The sequence below is a fragment of the Mastigoproctus giganteus genome, chromosome 13, assembly GCF_048544385.1.
Source record: "Mastigoproctus giganteus isolate SK-2022 chromosome 13, ASM4854438v1, whole genome shotgun sequence".
NCBI lineage: Eukaryota > Metazoa > Arthropoda > Arachnida > Uropygi > Thelyphonidae > Mastigoproctus > Mastigoproctus giganteus.
This window is the reverse complement of record NC_143587.1, coordinates 53,766,815-53,787,200: the sequence shown is the minus strand read 5'-3', so window position 1 is coordinate 53,787,200 and position 20,386 is coordinate 53,766,815. Positions and strand designations below refer to the sequence as shown.

General features: G+C 37.5%; 1 protein-coding gene across 2 annotated transcripts in view; it reads left to right on the top strand.

Annotated features, from left to right (window-relative positions):
- The window catches only part of DCTN6-p27 (dynactin subunit 6), a 41,518-nt gene that overhangs the window by 7,511 nt on the left and 13,621 nt on the right, over positions 1 to 20,386 (top strand). The window contains exons 3-4 of one of the 2 annotated variants that reach the window (XM_090388167.1): positions 959 to 1,064; positions 3,266 to 3,342. In XM_090388167.1, the coding sequence (XP_090244293.1) occupies positions 959 to 1,064; positions 3,266 to 3,342 (183 nt within the window). Of the gene's footprint in view, positions 1 to 933; positions 1,065 to 3,265; positions 3,343 to 20,386 lie in introns of both variants that reach the window. The other variant, XM_090388168.1, reaches the window with a different exon arrangement.

Here is a 20,386-nt window from a genome sequence, read left to right as displayed (position 1 = left end):
ATCCTCTGTGGGGACTTTTTTTTTTTAAATTATTTTACAGATCAGTGTAGAAGCTATGTGACTGAACTCAAAATCTGTGAAGGGACAGTAGTACCCCCAAACAGTAAAGACAAAAAAACATAATGCAGAATAATGTTATTTTCTCAAACTGTAATCAATCAGCCAAAATTCAAAATTCCCTAAAAAATGAGACTGTCAGTCATTATTGCTTATTCTGGGGTTTAGGAGATGCTGAGGGTGTTTTGGGAATAAAAAATTATTAGAAGGATTGTTCAAAGCAGTGAGTAAAATTTATTTCTTTTTACCATAAAGAACCATTCCTTTTGTCTATTCCTTCAATTGCTCCACTCCTTTAACCCTTTATTGGTTGCATGGGTTGATGAAAAATTTGTTGACTTCTTAGGGTTGGTGAAAATGTCTAAATAAATTTGCATTTAATAACTGTTAAAATTAAGAAAGAAAACTTATATTTCATTATGCATAATTAATTTAAAGATTTTAAACCAGATTTTATTTAAGAAAATTAATGAAAGCAGGAGTAATAACTTTTTATTAAAAGTCAATATTAAATTTTGATAAATTAAAACTGAAATAATTCTGTCAGGCTGTGAAATACAGCCTAGCAGAATGATATTAGATGATTATAAAAGCCATCTTAGAGAGGGAGGTGGAAAGGTTTTTGAATAAATTTGTGCTTAGTAGCTATCGAAGTTTAGGGTAGTAAACTTACATATTATTGCCCATTAACTTAAAGAATTCAAATGTTTTTTTTATAAAAATATTAAATATAAGGAATGGTATTGATATTCCTTATATGAAAAAGAACTTGCATTACAGATCCAATGACAGACATCGACATTTATATGTATAGGAATATTTTGAAGAATTAAAGTAAGGTCTAGCATGGATAAAAGCCTCAGATTTTTTGTATAGTAACAAAAATGTATGGCCATTGCAGGTCTTCGTACTGTCATCCATCCCAAAGCTCGTATTATTGCTGAATCAGGGCCCATAATCATAGGTGAAAATAATTTGATTGAAGAACAAGTTCAAATTGTAAATAGGTAAGTATTTCTTATTTAGTCCTTTTTTTTTTTTGATATCTTTATTATGCACCTGAAAAATTTCAGATGAAATATTCTGCCTTGCTCCCCAAGTTTGGAGTTTTTAATTTTCATAGTTCAAAATTATTTTAAGGAAATGGAAATTTAATCAACTTCAGAAAATATATTAAATATATATTAACATATAGGTTTGTGTTACTTATTTGAGGTAGTGCAATATCATGGCGACTCGTTGTGAAGGCATTCACAATATAAGATATACTTAAATGATGCCAATTTGTAGTTATGAGTAGTTGGCTACATATAAACATGATGCTGTAGCAACCTATACGTTAGTTAGCTTCTTCGTAATTCGAGGCTATTGCCCTAAACAAATTATGTAATTAAATATATATTTAATCAGGTTCTCTACAGAATTTTTGAAGAGTTCATTTTTTAACCTGTTAAGTTCCATACTCTTTTTCAGGGCTTTTTAGAAATTTTTCCTTTAAATATGAACCGAGAAGTTAGAATATACTTTTTAAGTACTTTGGAAAAGTATAAAAACTAAGTTTTTATTATTTAAAAAACACCCAAAAATATTTTATGGTTATATAGAAGAGTATGTTAAACTTCAATATGGTGCCTTTTTAGCCTTAGTGCATAAAAGCAGCCTTTTCTTCTACATTTTTGCAAATTTTCAAACCTAACACAAATTTTTCTGCAGATTTTTTATTTCTCAGTGTTTAAGTTCTTACAATATGGCATTTCTTCAGAAAGATATGGTCTTTAAATAGCCTTAGAACTTGCAGGAGTTAAATCTGCACGGCTAAAAAGGGAAGTATACTTTTCCATTGGAGCAGTAATTTATATTAATTTTAATTAGTGCAATACTGCAGCAGTGCAAAGTGCTTACACTCTGAGATCGATGCACTACATGGCAATGATCTTATAATGATGAGTCAGATAACGATGTAGTTATTGTTGAATCATTTATCTTTACCAGCCAATTTAAATTATTAGATACAAATTCTGTCTTCCTAGACTATAGAATTTCAAAGGTTTTTTTTTTTTTTTTTTTTTAAATTACCATGTTGAATATCCATGTGCCATTTTTAAAATCATTGTGACTCTAGTGTTGCATATTGATCACTACTAATTTAGCTGTTATTTGATCACTACTAATTTAGCTGTTATTGTTGTCTGACTGAAAACCCAGAACAAGTCACAGGGAAAAACTCTTCTCTCTCTCTCTCTCTCTCTGCCGCAGACTAAGTGCAGCTCTGATTGAGGAATCCTTTTTAAATTTCTCCAGTCTAGAACAGGACTCAAACCCAACCTCTCCAAATGAGTAACAAGTAGTGAAACTACTCGCTATGATGTCATGGAGGATACTGATTTAGCATGATGGCCAATGTGATCAGAGAAGTGCCATGTAAGATCAGGACCCGCCTTTTTTTTTTTTTTTTTTTTTTTTTTTCCATGTTAAAATACATGAAAAAAGAGCAAATTTAAACAAGAGATAAAGTCCCCAAGATCATATTTCTAGCAGTCATTTGTTAGGTACCTTTTACTCACACTGAGATCATTGTCATGTAGTGCATCAATCTCAGTGTGTAAGCTCTCAGTATTGCATTAATTAAAATAAAAAAATTAAATTATTACGTAGTACTGCTCCAGTGGAAAAGTATACTTTCCCTTGGAGCACTGCAGATTTAACTCTTGCAGGTTCTAAGGCTATTTACAAGACCATATCTTTCTGAGGAAATGCCATATTGTAAGAACTTAAACACTGAGAAATAAAAAATTTATTGTCAATTTGTTAATGTCACTCACAGAAATTTGCTCTGTCAAATATTCTGGAACCTACTCCAAACAATATAATTTTTTAGAAATCATAACACCCTCTAGCAATCCAATTGATATACAAACAAAACTAATAACACATAACTGACATATACTGATGTTGGATTTTACAACCCAATGGAGCTATCCCATGTGTAATAGATGTATAAATTGGAAAGTCCTATAGCTCCTTTTTTGGAACTGCTTTTCTTGTACAGTACCTACACTCTAAAATTCATGGAATGTATGTATGTTTATTAATTTCTAATAAAAATTCTTAACGATTGTTTACTCTACATGTGGTGAATGTGTCCATTGATTTTTGTCTATTCTTTAAAAATGATATCTAACTTTTAAATTATTTTATTTTATCAAAGAACCAGTGATGGAAATCATCCAGAATCTGCAATTCCAGTGGTTATTGGAGCTAATAATGTATTTGAAGTAGGATGTTGTATCCTTTTATTTTCATTTATTTTTTTCCATAAACCATATGAACATTTTATTTTTTTATTTTTTTTATTTATCCTACTTGATTAGATTATCTGTGCATATTATTCATTTTACTTAACATCTTTAACTACATAAGAATGATTGAGCATGTAATCTTTTTTTATATCAGCCACTAATTCATTTCTGTATCATCCTGGCACTTAGTCAGGGCTCCTCAGTTAAGTGGTTTACTTTTGGATAGTGCTTTTAAATATTTGATTTATTTAGATATTGTTGGATTATTTTGTTATAGGCTTTCCTGTAACAGTTTGATTTTAATAATATTATAGATATAATTTTTTAAAGTTAACTTTCATTGATATTTATTTAATTTTATAATGGTAGTTACGAGATCTGCCTTAAACACGTCACAGGGTATCGTGACTCACACATAAATAGCCGATGGTGATTTACGGGTGAGTAATGATTTAATCCATTGTGGAACCTGTGGAATGTTTTTCAAGGTCGACCTGGTGACTAATCCTACCTCACCTGGGGATTCTTTTCTTTGTGATCGATGTAAGGAGTGCACTGATCTTAAATTACAATTTGGTGCACTGATGGAACAATTTGAGTCCCTGAAAAAACGGGTGCTTGCCCTCGAGAATAATGCATCTGGGAGCTCGTCAGGGACTCAAGACTCCAGCAATCTACCAAGTGATGCACACCCGATTCGAGCCTCAAAACAGAAAAACCAAGTGCAAACTACTCTGGTTAAAAAGGACATTGTTTTATTAGGAGACTCCATTATCAGAGAAACGGGGAATATTTTTTGTAATAAGGATAGGTGGAGTAGAACCAGGGTATGTCTGCCGGGAGCAACTATTGATGATGTCACCAACAGATTGTCAGATTTTAAAGGGGGTAAAGAGAATATTATTATTCATGTGGGGACTAATGATATTAAATGTACACGATCTGACGATTTGTTGGAAAAATACAGGACCATGCTGAGGAAATGTCGCGAGCTAGGCCATAATGTCTATGTGTCTGCAATTGTGCCCAGACACGATAGGAGGGATTATATGTTAAGAGGCTTGTGGATTAACTCAAGACTTGAAGGAATCTGCAAGGCTTTAGGGGGGAAATTTCTATCGGCATGGCCCACACTTGTAGGTAGAAGGAATTTGTTATGTAGAGATGGGATACACTTAAACAAAGGTGGTGCAAAAGTTTTTGCCAGTATTATTGAGGATACCTTAAAGGTTCAGGGAAACTGCTAGTTAGGGGGGATGTGGGTAATACTGACACGCATTTATCTGATAATATTGGTCAAAGTAACTCTTGCACATACCTTAAGAGTTCTTATCTGTTACCCCAACTGGACGTATTATCTAAATGTTCTGGGGGCAGAAACGTTTCATGTGAGCAGGTAGCTAATATCAGGGAAGAGAGCCTAAAAAACTTCAAGGGTTGTGTTAGGGTTGTTAAATATACAAGAACAGTAAATCTTAATTGTTTATACAGTAACGTTAGAAGTGTCGTCAATAAAATGAGCGAATTCGAACTGCTGGTTAAAACAAGTAACGCGGATATAATAGGGCTTACAGAGACGTAGTGCACCCGGAAATTGGGGATGATGAGTTTAAGTACAGCTTGTATAATGTATTTAGGAAGGATAGGATAGATAGAAGGGGTGGTGGGGTAATGCTTCTTATCAGAAGCAGCTTGAGTGCGACGATAGCTTTCCCGGATTCAGACATTTCACATGCTAGTATAGAGTCTGTATGGTGTGAGATAGTTGGAAACAAAGGTATAATGCGAGTAGGAGTAATCTACAGACCAGGTGATTGTGAAGATTATGACAAAAGCCTCTACATTCAAATGGAATGGGCAAGTAAGCGTCAATGTCTTATTATGGGTGATTTCAATTTGCCTCTGATTGAGTGGAGTAAATGGGAAGGAAACTTGACATGGGAAACAAAATTTTTAAATCAACTAGATGACTGTTATTTGTATCAACATGTCAGGGAAAGTACTAGAGAAAAGAATATCCTAGCCCTCATCATCACACATGAATCAGATGACATAACAGGGCTGACAGTAGAGGAACCAGTAGCAGGAAGTGATCACAGAGTTCTGCGATGGATAATGACGAGAGAGGTAGCAGAAGTAAAAGGCAAAGGAATGGGTTTTAATTTCAGAAAAGGAAATTACGATGCCTTAAGGTACTACATGGCCTCTATTAACTGGGTAGATATTGTGCAGAAAATGAATACATTTGGACTGTGGTACGCTTTTAAAACATTAATCACAGATGCCTTGAATGCATATATATCATTAAAAAAATACTCCACGAGGAGGGTTCCAAGTTGGATGAATAGTGAAGTTGCCACATTACTTGAGCAGAAAAAGGTGGCATGGAAAGGTTACAGAGCAATAAAAAGTACTGAAGCCTATACTTGCTACAAGATGATGTGTAATAGAGCCACAGAAAAGGTTCGACAGGCAAAGGCTGTTTATGAGAAATCACTAGCAAACAGAGCAAAGAGGGGGGGGGGGATAAAGAATTCTTCACATATATAAATGCCAAGAAGAGCAGGACAAACCAGATCGGACCTTCACATAAGGGAAAGGGGATAGTATTAAATACACCAGCTGCCGTTGCAGATGAACTCAACAGTTATTTTGCATCGATATTTACAAATGAAAAACCTTTTGTGGCAATGGGAAATTGTCGGAGCGAAGTTAAAAAATATGTAATTAATGATATTGAAATTTCGCAAGATTATTTAATGAAAAAACTTTCGAGCCTAGAGACCAGTAAGGCTCCTGGAGTTGATGGAATATACCCTATAATCTTAAGGGAGGCGGCAAGCGAGTGCATTGAACCATTGAGGCTAATTATGCGAGCATCACTAGACTCTGGGGAGATTTCCTGGGATTGGAAAAGTGCAAATGTATCTCCCATACATAAGGGTGGCTCTAAAAGTGAAGTTGGAAATTATCGACCTGTCAGTCTGACTTCAGTAGTAGGGAAAATCATGGAGGCAATGATCAAGGGTGGAATTCAGGATCATTTGGATCTAATTGAAATTCTCAAGGATACTCAGCATGGTTTTGTAAAGGGAAAATCATGTTTAACAAATCTGGTTCGCTATTTCGAAAAGGTCACTCACGAGCTGGATTTAGGGAATAATTTCGACATTGTTTATTTAGATTTCAGCAAAGCATTTGACTCAGTCCCACATGAGCAGTTGCTTTATAAGCTGGAACAGGTTGGAATCACTGGGAAAATCCTTAGATGGATAGAAGGATGGCTTCAGGGCAGGAGGCAGAGGGTTGTGATAAATGGCTATTCCTCAGATTGGGTTGATGTAAGAAGTGGGGGTTCCCCAAGGATCAGTATTAGGGCCACTGTTGTTTTTAATTTTCATAAACGACATTGATGAAGAGATAGAGGGCGTGATGTCTAAATTTGCAGATGATGTTAAAATTGGTAGAGTAGTTAATGATCACTGTCAAGCTGAGCTTCTTCAGAGAGACCTAGATAGACTTCAGGAATGGTCAGAAAAATGGCAGCTATGCTTTAATCCAACAAAGCATAAGGTTTTACACCTGGGAAACAGTAATCCCAAAATAACTTATTCACTTGGTAGAGTTCAACTAAACCCAGTACTGGAGGAAAGGGACTTGGGTGTTACGATACAGTCAGACATGAAATTCTCTGAGCATTGTAAACAGGTTGCAAGGAAGGCCCATGGTGTCCTATCGAACTTTTGCAAGTAGAGATAGGAACGTGATAATCCCATTATATAAGGCTTATGTTAGACCACACTTGGAATACTGTGTTCAAGTATGGAGACCGCACCTAAAGAAAGACACCGAGCTTCTTGAAAGGGTGCAAAGACGGGTAACTCGCCTGGTGAGATCAGCAAAAGGGCATCCTTATAAAGAAAGACTTTGAATATGTGGGTTGCAGAGTTTGGAAACTAGACACCTTAGAGAAGATTTGATTGAGGTGTTTAAGGCTCTGAGAGGCATCAGTAAAATGAATGAGGACGAAATTTTCAAGATTATAAATGATGCTAGAACTAGGGGACATAAATTCAAGTTACGGGGGGAAATGTTTAGATTGGACTGCAGGAAGTTTTATTTTAGCCTGCGAGTTATAAATTACTGGAATAACTTGCCTTCATGGGTGGTAGAAGCCAATAGTTTGGGGAAATTCAAAGGTCATCTGGATAGTACTTTCGGGTAAGGGAAGCGCATAGGATGATAGGTTTAATTTCCTTTTTTTTTTATTAATTATTATTATTTATTTATTTATTTTGTTTTTATCATTGTTTTGTTCGGATTTTTTTTTTTTTTGGCTGGTGCAGCATAAGCCATAGGCTTTCTTGCACCATGCGGTCATTACTAATATTAACCTCCAAAATTGGTTGGAGTATGCAAATTGTTCTAACAGTATAAACAGTGGTTGTATTGTTGCATCTACCAGTTGTTTTTAGGTAGATTTTGAACTTTCTGAAGAAGAAAGAAAATTGAAGTGAGAGGTGAGCTAACAATTTTTGTAATGCTAAGCTAAAGCAACATATGGGCAATTGTGCAAAAGTAAACACCACTTTATGCAAATTATGACTGTTTGAGACAAGGTAGCAAAAGCCTGTAGCTTCCTTTCACTATATAGCAAATATGTATACTAATACTTATACTAAAAGGTCAGGAAGAATATTGTTTTTTTGTACTGAAGTAAAAACTCGTAAATCTGAACTCAAAATCTAGAATTATTAAAAATCTGGTATTTTTGAATATTTCTGTGTGAGTCTATACAAGGATAGAAGGTAAATAGGCTGTTTGGATGTAAAAGAAGTACTGCTGGTGCTGGATTTATGCATTGGTGTTTGGAAATTATAACGGAATTTCCAAACACCAATTTCTTTCCATTTTGCATATTTCCTAGACTGTATATCATTGTTAATATGTATTTGCAACATATAAAATTATTCATTTTGTGTGACAAGCAATACCAACTTACAGTATAGCACTTAGTAGTACCTATTTAATATAATTGGAGAAGGACATTACATGGTGGTTTTTCATAGAAATACAGTACCTGTTTAGTTTTTAAAGTAGTTTGATTGTGCCATTTATACTGCCAATTAAAAAATATTGGACAATTGCAACACCCATACCAGAGGTGGGAAGTACCATCAGGACCTGGAGCTTTCTTAGCATCAAGATTCATCAAAATCCTTCTGATATCCTTTTGACGGAAGACCACAGGAGGCATTGAATGGAGTGTGTTGGGAATGGTGGGAGGTGTTTTACCAAGATCATTAATACATGAGCTGGAAGAAAAATAGGATGCTAGCAGGTCAGCTTTATCCTTGGCTGAAGTGACAACAGAACCATCTGGTTTCGACAGAGGTGGGAGCAGAGATGGGCAAAAGTTCCGGCCAAAAGCTTTGGCAAGAGACCAGAATGCTCGGCTACCATTAGGGCAAGAAGCAAGTTTTCTACTCTTAGCCTGTTCAAACTCTAGTTTGGACTGATTAATAACTGCTTTACAATTGTTGCGATCTTTGGTGTAGGCAGAAAATGACACTGAAGAATTAGAAACAAGCCAATTACGATATGCAACATTCTTCTCTTGAACAGCCTTAGCACATTTATTGGAAAACCAAGGTTTAGATAAAGGACGAGATTTTAAAGTGGAGTGTGGGATAAAGGATTCCATTCCTGCAAGAATAATTTCACTGACACGATCTGAGCAAATGTTGACATCAGAAGTTTTGAAACAGTAATCTGACCAAGGAAAAGAAGAAAAGAAGTCTCGCATGTCATCCCATTTTGCATTCTTGTAATGCCAAAAAACACGAGGTTGGGAATTGCCATGAGATAAAGGTTCCAGTAGAGAAGAGACAATCACCAAGTTGTGATCTGAACTGCCTAAAGGAGCTCTCACTTCGACCATGTACTTAGAAGGGTTGTTTGTGAGAAAAAGATCAAGCGTATTGGCTGTATGATTAGGATTGTCCGGTATTCTTGTAGGTAAATGAACAGTCTGTGCTAGGTCATTAGTAATTGCAAGAGCCTCAGCATCTCGATCTGCTGGCTCGGTGTGACTAGAAAATGGAAGCCAGCTGGAGTTGTGAACATTAAAATCACCAAGGAAAATTACCTCACTGTTAGGAAAGTTGGACTGGAGAAAGTCAAGTTGTAAAGAGAGGAAGTCAAAGAGCTCCAAGTGATTAGTGGAGTTGGGAGAACGGTAGAGACAACAGATGAATTTGACACAATGGGGTAGAGAGATTTTAAGCCAGAGAAGATCAAAGAGAGGAGATTCCAAATTGCCAAGTCTCTGACAGGGAATATCAGAACGGACATATGCACAAGTACCACCTTTGAGGCAAAAGGAATCATACAGCGAATAATTTGGGCATCTGAGATGAGCAGTAGTTGAATCAACCGATAACTTAGATTCTGTCAGAAAAAGTACATTGGGTTTGGCAGACTGCAAGTGGAAATGGACATCATTGAGATTAGAACTGAGACCACGTATATTTGTGAAATGAATTAGGAAGTGCTTGGGAGGTTTAGATCTTTTTGCAGATAAGCTTGCTCTATTAGTTTGACAATTCATGGTGTATTCAATGGTAAGAAAAAGTGGGTGGGACATGCTGTATGAAGTAATGAAATTTTTGGATATGGCGTACACGTCGTAAGAATATACCCAGATCCTTGACATAACGTGGCCTCGACAATGCTCCCCGCATACACACTACTCGGATTCCCTCCAGTCACTATCTGGCAGAGTAGAGGTAGCAAGATTATACACTAGCTGATCCAGAAGCCTCCTAGAGAGTTACCAATAGGTTCGGTCCGGTGTATTAACTAGCGGCCGGCCTGCGAACACCGTTTTAGAGCTGTACCCTCGAAATGTAAGGAATATTGGATCTCGCCACGACGTTCATCATAACCTCAAAATTTATCAATCATACTGCATGATGGAAGAGATAGGAAAGGGTTGACCGGAACCTAGCTCTAGAGACTAAACATGGGATCCACCACTTCAAGCCTCCAATATGCAGAGTGGTGGTATTTCACCGGTTGATGAGAGTCATCTACCACCTAGTACTGCCTGGTAACATAGAGGGTCGGCATTCCTCCATGTGGTGTGGGCGCCACACCTCGACCCCTGCTTACGTTGATTCACACCTGGGTGGTCATCCACCATGTACTTGTGCATGGAGGTTATACCCAGGATTACTAACAGTCCCACCATCGTGAAGGTGCAAGCAGAGGATTTGGCTGTCACAGACCGTCCGGACTTTGCCGAAATTGGGTCCACTTGGCTTGAGTGTCACCTGAATATCAGTTCCATCAGCGTTTTAGACTCCCAGGTAGCAAGTACAGCTGTCTGGCATATCTGAGATAATGTCTGTGACAACCTCAAGGACCTAGATCAAGGACTTAGACACTCTATGAATATTTATAATTTATTTTCTTGGTTACTCATACCATACATCACTCTAAATGTGAAATATATATATAAAAATAATTTTAATAAAGTAAATTAATAAATAATTACTTTATGATGTTACTGCTTATTTTGAAAAATCAGTGCAAAATTATATATAACAAAAGCAAACAAAAAAAAAAAAAAAAAAAGCACTGCAAACAAATGAAAGCAAGCAAGATATAGTAGTTTTCTTTTCAAGGACAAAAACTGACAGCATCAGCTATAAAACATTTGGAACCATTAACTTTCTGATTAGTTCCTCTTTCAAAGGTTATTTGAATGCTATCTTCCTGTTTCCCCGTCTTGAGTGTATGATACGGATGTTCCCTTCATTCAAAATAGGGAGGAGAGGGAAGGGAGAAGCTAACCGAGTCAAAAATTCTCCAAGATATTTTTACTTTAGATGTGCACTGTCACTCAGTAGTGTGTTGTCATGAGCTTGGGCTCTTGTGTAATATAATTTATTTCTTATGTAATTTTATCATTGTTCTGTTTTCCTCTCTGTTGGAATAGTGTCTTTGCTCTTGTGTGGCATTATCATTTTACAGATTGTAGCCCATTCTGTTGAACTGCACAGCTCTTGTTGATGTGAGAGACCAGCCTCTCACATCAACAAAGCTGGCTGTTTCCAACCATAAGAAACTGGCTGGATGGTTGTTGGTCCATCTTTGGTATTTCTGTATATGCATGAATACTCCAGCATGGTGGCATTGTCCCTGACGGTTGCACTGGCACATCTGGTGCCAACTGTCATGCTGTCCTCATAGTAACTTAGTTAATGCTTTTTGCCCATTCTCTTACTAAATTGTGCATGCACACAGAGACACTGTTCTTCAGTATCTGGCAGAGTTGTGGGAACCACTGATGCCACTTGACCCTCTGTGCTATGTGCACAATGTGTCCTTTGGTATCTGGCTGTCTGCTGTACGAGGTGCTACCCAAAAGTTCCTGAAATGTATTCATAAAATAAATTAGACTCACCCTGGGTCTTATTCGCCACCATCACCTTCGAAGTGGTCCCCTTGAGAGTGTCAACACCGATCCCAACCTGTCTCCCATGATTTGAATGCATCTTGAAAATCCTTCTTCGTCATAGTGTTTGGATATCCTCTATGCTGTCAAATCTTCAACCCTTCAGCTTGATTTTCGTTCTTGAGAAGAGGAAGAAGTCGCAGAGTTCTAAGGGGGAATGATTGTCATGTTGTTGGATTCCAAAAACTGTGCCGCAATGAGAGATGTGTGGGTCAGCACATTATCATGATGAAGGACCCAGTTCTTGCATGCCACTTCTCTGGATGGACGGCTTCCCTTAACCACCTCAGGATGTTGCAGTAGAACTTTGAGTTGACGGTCTCCAGGAGGGACAAATTCCTTATGGATAATCCCATCAATGTCCAAAAAACATATCAGCGTTGACCTCACATTGCTCCTCACTTGTCAGACTTTCTTTCGTTGGGGCAAAGATGGGCTCTTCCACTGGGATGATTGTTGCTTGGTTTCTGGATCATACCCATATACTCAACTCTTGTCACCAGTGACAACCATAGAAAGGAAGTTTTGATCATTCCTGGCCCATTCTTGAAGATCTTTGCTAACTTCCGTGTGATGCTGCTTTTGGTCTTTACTCAGTAACTGTGGCACGAACTCGGTCGCAGTCCTTCCCGTGTTCAACTCGTCTGACAAAATCAGTTGACACGTGCCGTGCGATAGTCCTACAATCCCACAAATGTTGTGGATGGTCTGCCTGCAGACATCATGGAACACCGCCTGAACTTTTGCAACATTTCCCAGGGTGGAGTTGGCTGATGGACGCTGAGAGCAATCATCATCAACTGACATTTGACCATTTTTAAAATGGTTAAACCAGTAATCCAGTTAAACCAGTCTGCATCTGGCCTAAAGCATTGTCACCAAAAGCTTGTTTCAACTTTTATGGGTTTCTGCTACTGTATCGTTAAGAAGGAAACAAAACTCAATGCAAGCACGTTGCTCTCTTACGCCAGCCATCACAACAATCACAAACTACGCGAAACACACCACCAAAGAACTGTGCATGAATATTCAATGACTATGCAGCCCGACGCCACGTGGCATACTAATTCCCAAAGGATGCATTCAGTGTTACCATTCCTGGTAACACTGCAGTGTCAAATTTCGGAAACATTTGGGTAGCACCTCGTACATAGCTTGGAATAAACACATGCTGCTCATCCCATCATTCTATGGATGATGGTGTGTACCTAATAAACCAGCCACTCTGTGTATATAAGGTTGAGAGACATACATATGAGGGCTGATCAAAAAGCGCTAAAAGTTCTTTATTATTACAAAAGAAGCATAGAGGTAGGAGACCAATGATAAATAGAGCAGGAAGTTGCCACATTACTGGGTTCAAGCTATTTCTTGATCTGTCAAACTAGTAGTGAATAATGCATGTTGTAGTTGAGACATATCTTAGATCTATATCACAATCATAACGAATATGAAAATGGAACAATGTCTGGGCTTGTTTTATGTGAAGATTGAGAAAAGTGAAGTGAATCTTAACATTTGGAGGAGAAATCTTTCAAATGTTAAGAATTGCATCTGGTGATGCTTGCTTAATTAAGGCTGTCATTTATCAGTAGCTGAAATGTTTTCAGATCAGCTGACAAACTGCCAAAGATGACCAATCTTCAGCTCAAGACGTGAAGAAGTTGGTTTATAAAGTACACGAAAAAATTCATTCTGATTGCTGACTAACCATCCAAAAAATTTCTGATGAATTGGGAATCTCTTCTGGGTCACGTTGAACAACTTTGAACAAGAACATTGGCATGAATTGAATGTCAGAAAAGTTTTTTGAAGATTTCTGAATGATGATCAAATGGTTCTGAGTTGGAATGTGTACTAACAGCTGGATAGAAGGTAGGAATGGACCCTAATTTTGCCCTCCATCTCTTTTGTATTATTATTGGTGATGAAACAGATATATGGCTATGACCCTGATATAAAATTCCATTTATCATAGTGAAGTCACCATACTCTCCTGGATAAGAAAGTATCCAAGTGAGTGGGCATATTACTGAACTAGTCATATGAACTGAGCATGACTGGTTCAGTCAGATGTGAAAACAGTGTTTTTTGACATTCGGGGATATCATTCATTTTGAATTTGTTTGGAATCAGATGATAAATAAGGCCTATTTTGAAGAAGTAACTTGTGATTTAGTTAAGGGGAAAGGTTTGGTGAAAATTGTGGATGGTTTCTTTGCCACAATAGTGCACCTGCATGCACATGTATCATGCTCTTCATTGAAGAGTTTTGGTCCAAAAAAAATACCTTTAGTATCCTATCTTCCAAAGTCACCTGACCTTGCCTCATTTCATTTTTGTCTCTTTCCCAAGCAAAATAGCTTAAAAGATGATTTAGTGACCTTCCACCCGTCCAGCAGAATGCAAATAGCAGAACTCAACTGGTGTCAGCTGGCAGGTTGTTTCTATTCAGAGAGAGACCACTGTGACTATTGAGAAGTCATGAAATTCAGAACACCTGTCCTGGTTGCACCTCACATTTTTAAATGTATAGTGGAATTACCTTTTCAGGTGATGCTGTACAATTTATAAAGATATTAGCAGCTTAGGCAGAACTATGTGTAACAATATTTGTCTCTAAGTTGAACATGTAAGTTCTAGCCTTAAGGCTCAATGCTCTGCCTCATTCTTCAGTGGAAGCAGAAGTTCACACTATAAAAATTGAACACAGTAAAGCATAAGAATAGGGAAACAGAACAATATAGAAATTGGCTTTAAAATGATGGGTGAAATGGCCAGTAAATTCAAAAAACAAATAAAAATAAGGAGACAAAAACACAAGAAATAAGAAATTATTTTGCTATGGATATACATTGGCCAGACCAAAAGGCTGATAAAAACCAATTCTTAACATTAAAAGTGTGAATGGTTCAGTAGAACATCTAGATCAGAGATAGCATAACATAAATTGTCTTTTTATACTCTAGAATGACTGTATGGGGTTAGAGGATTGCACAAGACACTACATAAATATTACTATATTTTGTGATATCACCTGGATTTGAACACACAGCACATTCAAAATTATAAGAAGAATGCAATTAATAGTCATACTTCATTAATTTTTAAAGCAGAACATTAAATAAATAAGAAGGGAGATATATAAGGTGCATTCAAGTTATAAGGCCTCCAAATTTATTTCTCCAAAAATACTCATGATACAGAAATGAAATGTCGATTTTCAACATACTCTCCTAGAAGGAATACACATTTTTTACACTTTTCTTCCAAGTTGTAAATGCCACTGTGAAGATTTTTTTGGAGGTTTGTTTAGTCCACTGGCTAAACACCAAATTGAAGTGGTGACTGAAGTAGCTGCTTGTCATCTAGCATTAGCATTAGTAGAAGCATATGATGCAAGAAAGCAAGCTTATGCAGCTTCAACCAAAAAAAAAAAAAAAAAAAAAAAAAACCAACTCCCATTTCACCCCTCTGTTCGTTCGAAGTACCTGTCCAGCTGAGCCTTAAATTTATTTAGGCTATCAACTTCCACAACAAGGAATGGAAGTCTTTTCCACCAACCAACTACCCGCTGGCTAAAGGCAAATTTCCGCACATCTATCCTACATCTGTCTTTCCTCGATTTGAATTTATGCCCTCTCAGGTGATTATTCTGAGCAAGGGGAAGAATCCCATTGGCATTGAGCATGCTCAAACCATTTAAGGCTTTATACACCTCTATCGGATCACCTCGCCGGTGCTTGCTCTCCACACACTGTAATTTGCAAAACTTAAGCCTTTCTTCGTAAGAGCAACCCTTTGTTCCATTCACTAATCTTGTTGCTCTTCTCTGTACTTGTTCCAGCAGCTCTACATCCTTCTTGAAATGAGGCCTCCAGACCTGTATACAGTACTCAAGGTGTGCCTGACCATTGCCTTATACAAGAGGCGCCTCCGTAGCCAGGTGGGAAGGAGCAGCAGTGCGTAGCACACGCTTCTTGATTAGACCGGGGTTCGAGCCCGTCACCACCAAATACGGAGGATGCGGAAAGGTCATTCAGGGAATGACCACCGCATATCCCGGAGCAATATGGCCTTAGTTGCTAATGCTCCTAAAAACCAAATAACAACAAAAAGCCTTATACAAGGGAATAATCACCTCCTTATCCCTGCTAGAAAATTCCTGTATATCATTGACAAGACACTATGAGCTACTCTTGCAGCCTGTCTGCACTGCTCAGAGAACTTCATATCTGCCTGCACAATTACCCCCAGGTCCTTTACATTCTCTACCACTGTCAGTGTAGTACCACAGAGTTGATATGTTGCTCTAGGGTTACTGTTTCCCATATGTAAAAATACTTTACATTTGTCAATGTTAAACTTCATTTGCCACCTCTCAGCCCATCTACTCAACCTTTCCAGATCCTGTTGCAGCAGCATAGCATCAGTAGTGTCCTTAACAACCCTGTCAACCTTTGTATTGTCTGCAAACTTGGATATTAAACTTGATATACCATCATCAGTATCATTTATAAATACAAATGGACCCAACACTGAACCCTAAAGGACTCCACTAAAAACATTAGTCCATTGATTACCACTCTCTCTTCTCCCCCTCACCCATCCCTTTATCCATAGCAGCAATTTGTCTCCAATGCCACACTGCTCCAATTTGTGCAGCAGTCTTCCTTGTGCAACAGTATCAAAAGCCTTTCTAAGATCCAAATATATAATATCAAAGTTATTCCCTGCATCCAGTTCTTTTGTGACTGCATCATAGTATCCAATCAAATTGGTCAGGCAAGACTTTCCCTTAACAAAACCATGCTGTGTCTGAGCTATAACTGAAGTCTTGATCCTGCAGTGCTTCTTTAACCAGTGCCTCCATTAATTTTCCTGGAACAGAAGTTAAACTCACAGGGCTATAATTACTTGTGTCAGCCTTTGATCCTCCTTTGTGAATTAGGGTCACATTTGCACATCTCCAGTCTATGGGTATCTCCCCTGAGTCCAAAGAAACCCTCATAATTATGGCTAAGGGTTTGCTTACTTCCTTTGTTGCCTCCTTTAATATAACTGGATAGATCCCATTCACCCTGGATGCCTTTTTTATGTTTATCCTCAACAATTTCTCCTCCACTTTCCTCTCAGTTATTATAAAATCATTTAGCTCACTGCCAGAGTTTACTTCACCTCTGGCATTCCCCTTCCTGAATAAATTCTCATGTGTGAATGTAGATGCAAAATACTCATTTAGTTTGTTAGCCACCTGAGCAGGATCATCAACAGTATAATCATCAATATCCAGTGGACCAATCTGATTCATCCCTTTCCTTCTAGAGTGTACATAGGTAAAGAATTCTTTTCTGTTTTTCTTTGCATCCTTTGCCAAGGATTTCTCATAATCTGCCTTTGCCTGTCTAATCTTCTTTGTGACTTGGTTACAGACCAGCTTATATCTATCATAGGCTTCCATGTCACCCATTAATTTATATGTATCCCATGCATTTTTCTTCTCTGCCATATGTCTCATTAGTTCATCTGACATCCATTTAGGCCTAAACCTTGAACAATATTTCTTAGTTGGTATGTAAAGCCTAGTAGCTTCCAAGATAAGTTCTCTGAATGCTTTCCATTTTGAATTTGCTTTTGGTAACATCATCAGTTGTTCCCACTGTATGGAATTTAAATACTGTCTCAGACCATCGTAGTTGCCTTTACGAAAGCAAAAACTCTCCCCTTTACCCCTGATGGTAGTTACCTCTTTGAATAAATCCCGCTTCAGCACACTGTGATCACTGCCACCTAGTGGTTCCTTTATCTGCAGATTCTTAATGCATGAAGAATCACTACTGATAATCAGATCAAGAGTATTACTCCCTCTAGTTGCCTCCCGAACATGCTGATGTAGAAAACAATCATCCAATAAATCCACAAAAGCCTTGCTAGTATGTGAGTGACCAACCCACAAATTCCAGTCAATGTCTGGGAAATTAAAATCCCCCATTATAAGACTCTATGTACAGCTTCTTATTATACTCATCAGAGTCATTAGGCCTATAGCACACTCCTACTCTCAATTGTGATCTCCCAGTGCTTATGTCACACCAAACTGACTCGACACTGCACTGTTCAGCAATGTTGATTGGCTTCACTTCCTTGGATTTTATGTGTTTCTTAACTACTATCATAATCCCTCCTCCCTTCCTATCCTGTCTATCCTTTCTGTACACATTGTACTCCCCAAATTCCAGTTCTGCATTCCCTTATATCTGTGTGACACCACGTCTCTGATATCCCAACAATATATGCCTTTGATGTTTTGAGCAATAACTCAAATACATCAAATTTCTTTACCAAACTCCTAGCATTGGTGTACATGCAAGTATACATGCACCTGTTCCTATTCTTAGCTACCCTAACACAACCCATGTGTTTACTTGTACTGTAATGACTCCCAGCAGTCTCTGAAATATCCTGAATCTTGTTTTCTAGGCTGCTGCTCATTCCAATAGAAGCAGTGCAAGAATGACTTTCACCTCTGCCAGTGGCTACTGTTAATCTATTAGTCCTTGTATCCCCCTAAGCTAACAGTTTTCCGAAACACCTAACACTGCCTTGATAGCATCAGCAAATATTCTTGCATCCTTTCTACTTAAGTGTATCCCATTCCTGTAGAAGCAGTGTCTCCTGTTAACAAGTACAGACCAGGCTGAAAAAAATTCTACCCCTTGAGCCTTGCACAATCTTTCCAGGGCCGAATTGATCAACAAGGCTCTCATCATATACTCCCTCCTATTGTGTCTAGGCAGGATTGCAGACACTTTCAAATTCAACCCTAATTCATGGCTTTTTGTCAACAGTGACCTGTACTTGTTAAGTAATTCTGCCAGTCTCCTACTCTTAATATCATTAATGCCAATGTGTACAACTATATCACCTTTTGTACCCTTAAAAGATGATATCCGCTCTACAACGTCATCAACCTTTGCCCCTGGCAGACATACCCTGGTCCTGTTCCACCTATCCTTTTTACAAAGCATATTCCTCGTTTCCCTGACAATAGTCACCAACAACTATCTAGGAAAAGTTCTGCCACAAACAGCATTCTTCATCGCTGGAAACAACCAAAGGTACTGTGTGCAAAGTCAGGCAATTGTGATGAATGTGGAATCACCTCAATTTTGTTTTTATTTACAAAAAATTTCACACCTTGGCAACATGATGGGGCAGATCATTGTTCTGATGGAATTGAATGCGATTCAGTCTGTGTAGACATTTCTTCTGAAATGCTGAGAGAAACTTCTTCAGGATCTCTTCATATGAATATCCTGTCACTGCAGTGCCTGTGAAAATACAATATGCAAGGATTATTCCATCAATATTCCAGAAATCAGTAACATCATTTTTTTTCTGCACTCTCAGCAACACAACTTTTTGTGGTGTATTCAAAGTGACTCAGCCTGCTTCCATTGGATGACACTTGGTTTCTTGGTTAAAAAGTGGAATATGCATCTCATCCATCATTACAATTGAACAGAGGAAATTACCATTCATTGAAGCATCCTGAGTGAGCATTGCTTCACACAACTTGTCATGAATGTCTTTTGGTTCCTAAGAAAGCTGATGTAGAAGATTACTGGCTGATACATTCTGAGATCTTTATGAAGAATAGTTTGCATGGAGCAACAAAAATGCTTATAGCTGTAGCAATTTCATCTACTGGTGCACAACTTTTCCTAGTCCACAAAGAGCTGCTTTAGCTGTTCATCAGTGACCTAAACATCCCCTCCAAACAAACCTTTCTGACAGCTGTCACAGCTTGGAAGAAAAGGTGTGAAAAATATATTCCTTCTTGCAGATTATATAGAAAAATGACTTGTTTCATTTCTGTACCTTGTGTATTTCATGGAAAATAAATTTGGAGACCTTGTATTTTGAACATGACTTGTAAAGATCAGGCCAAAAAAAAAAAAGAATTGAATATGTACAGATTGGATGATTAAAATCCATACAAAATAAAATATACAATGTCTTAAGTGCAGAGTGCAAAATTAAACCTAATAAACTAGATATTGTAATTTTATTGTATTTTTCTGAACTTTGGACAATAAATCTAACCAAGCAGGAATTGTCAAAATCCAAGCACTGGCAAATGGAGAATGCAATCACTAGCCTCAGTAACTTTCCCATTTGGCAAATCAGTTGCAACTTCATGAATAGAGACCACTACATTACCTGTGTTTTGTCAGTTTCTCTGCATGATTAGCATATTATTTAACTTTATGAACTCTAATTATTTTTACTTTGGTTTATTCTTTTATCCCTTTGGGTGAATGGTCAAAATTTTGTAATGAGAAAACTATAAAGGAACTCAGTCCTGTGAAATAATCACAACAAAATCGCATTTTTATTTTCCAAAAAAAATTCATTTCCTGACCACTTGTTTCTAATCTGGAACAATTAGTTGCCCTACAATCAGTGCAAAAAAAAAAAAAAAAAAAAAACCAAACAAATCTAGTGC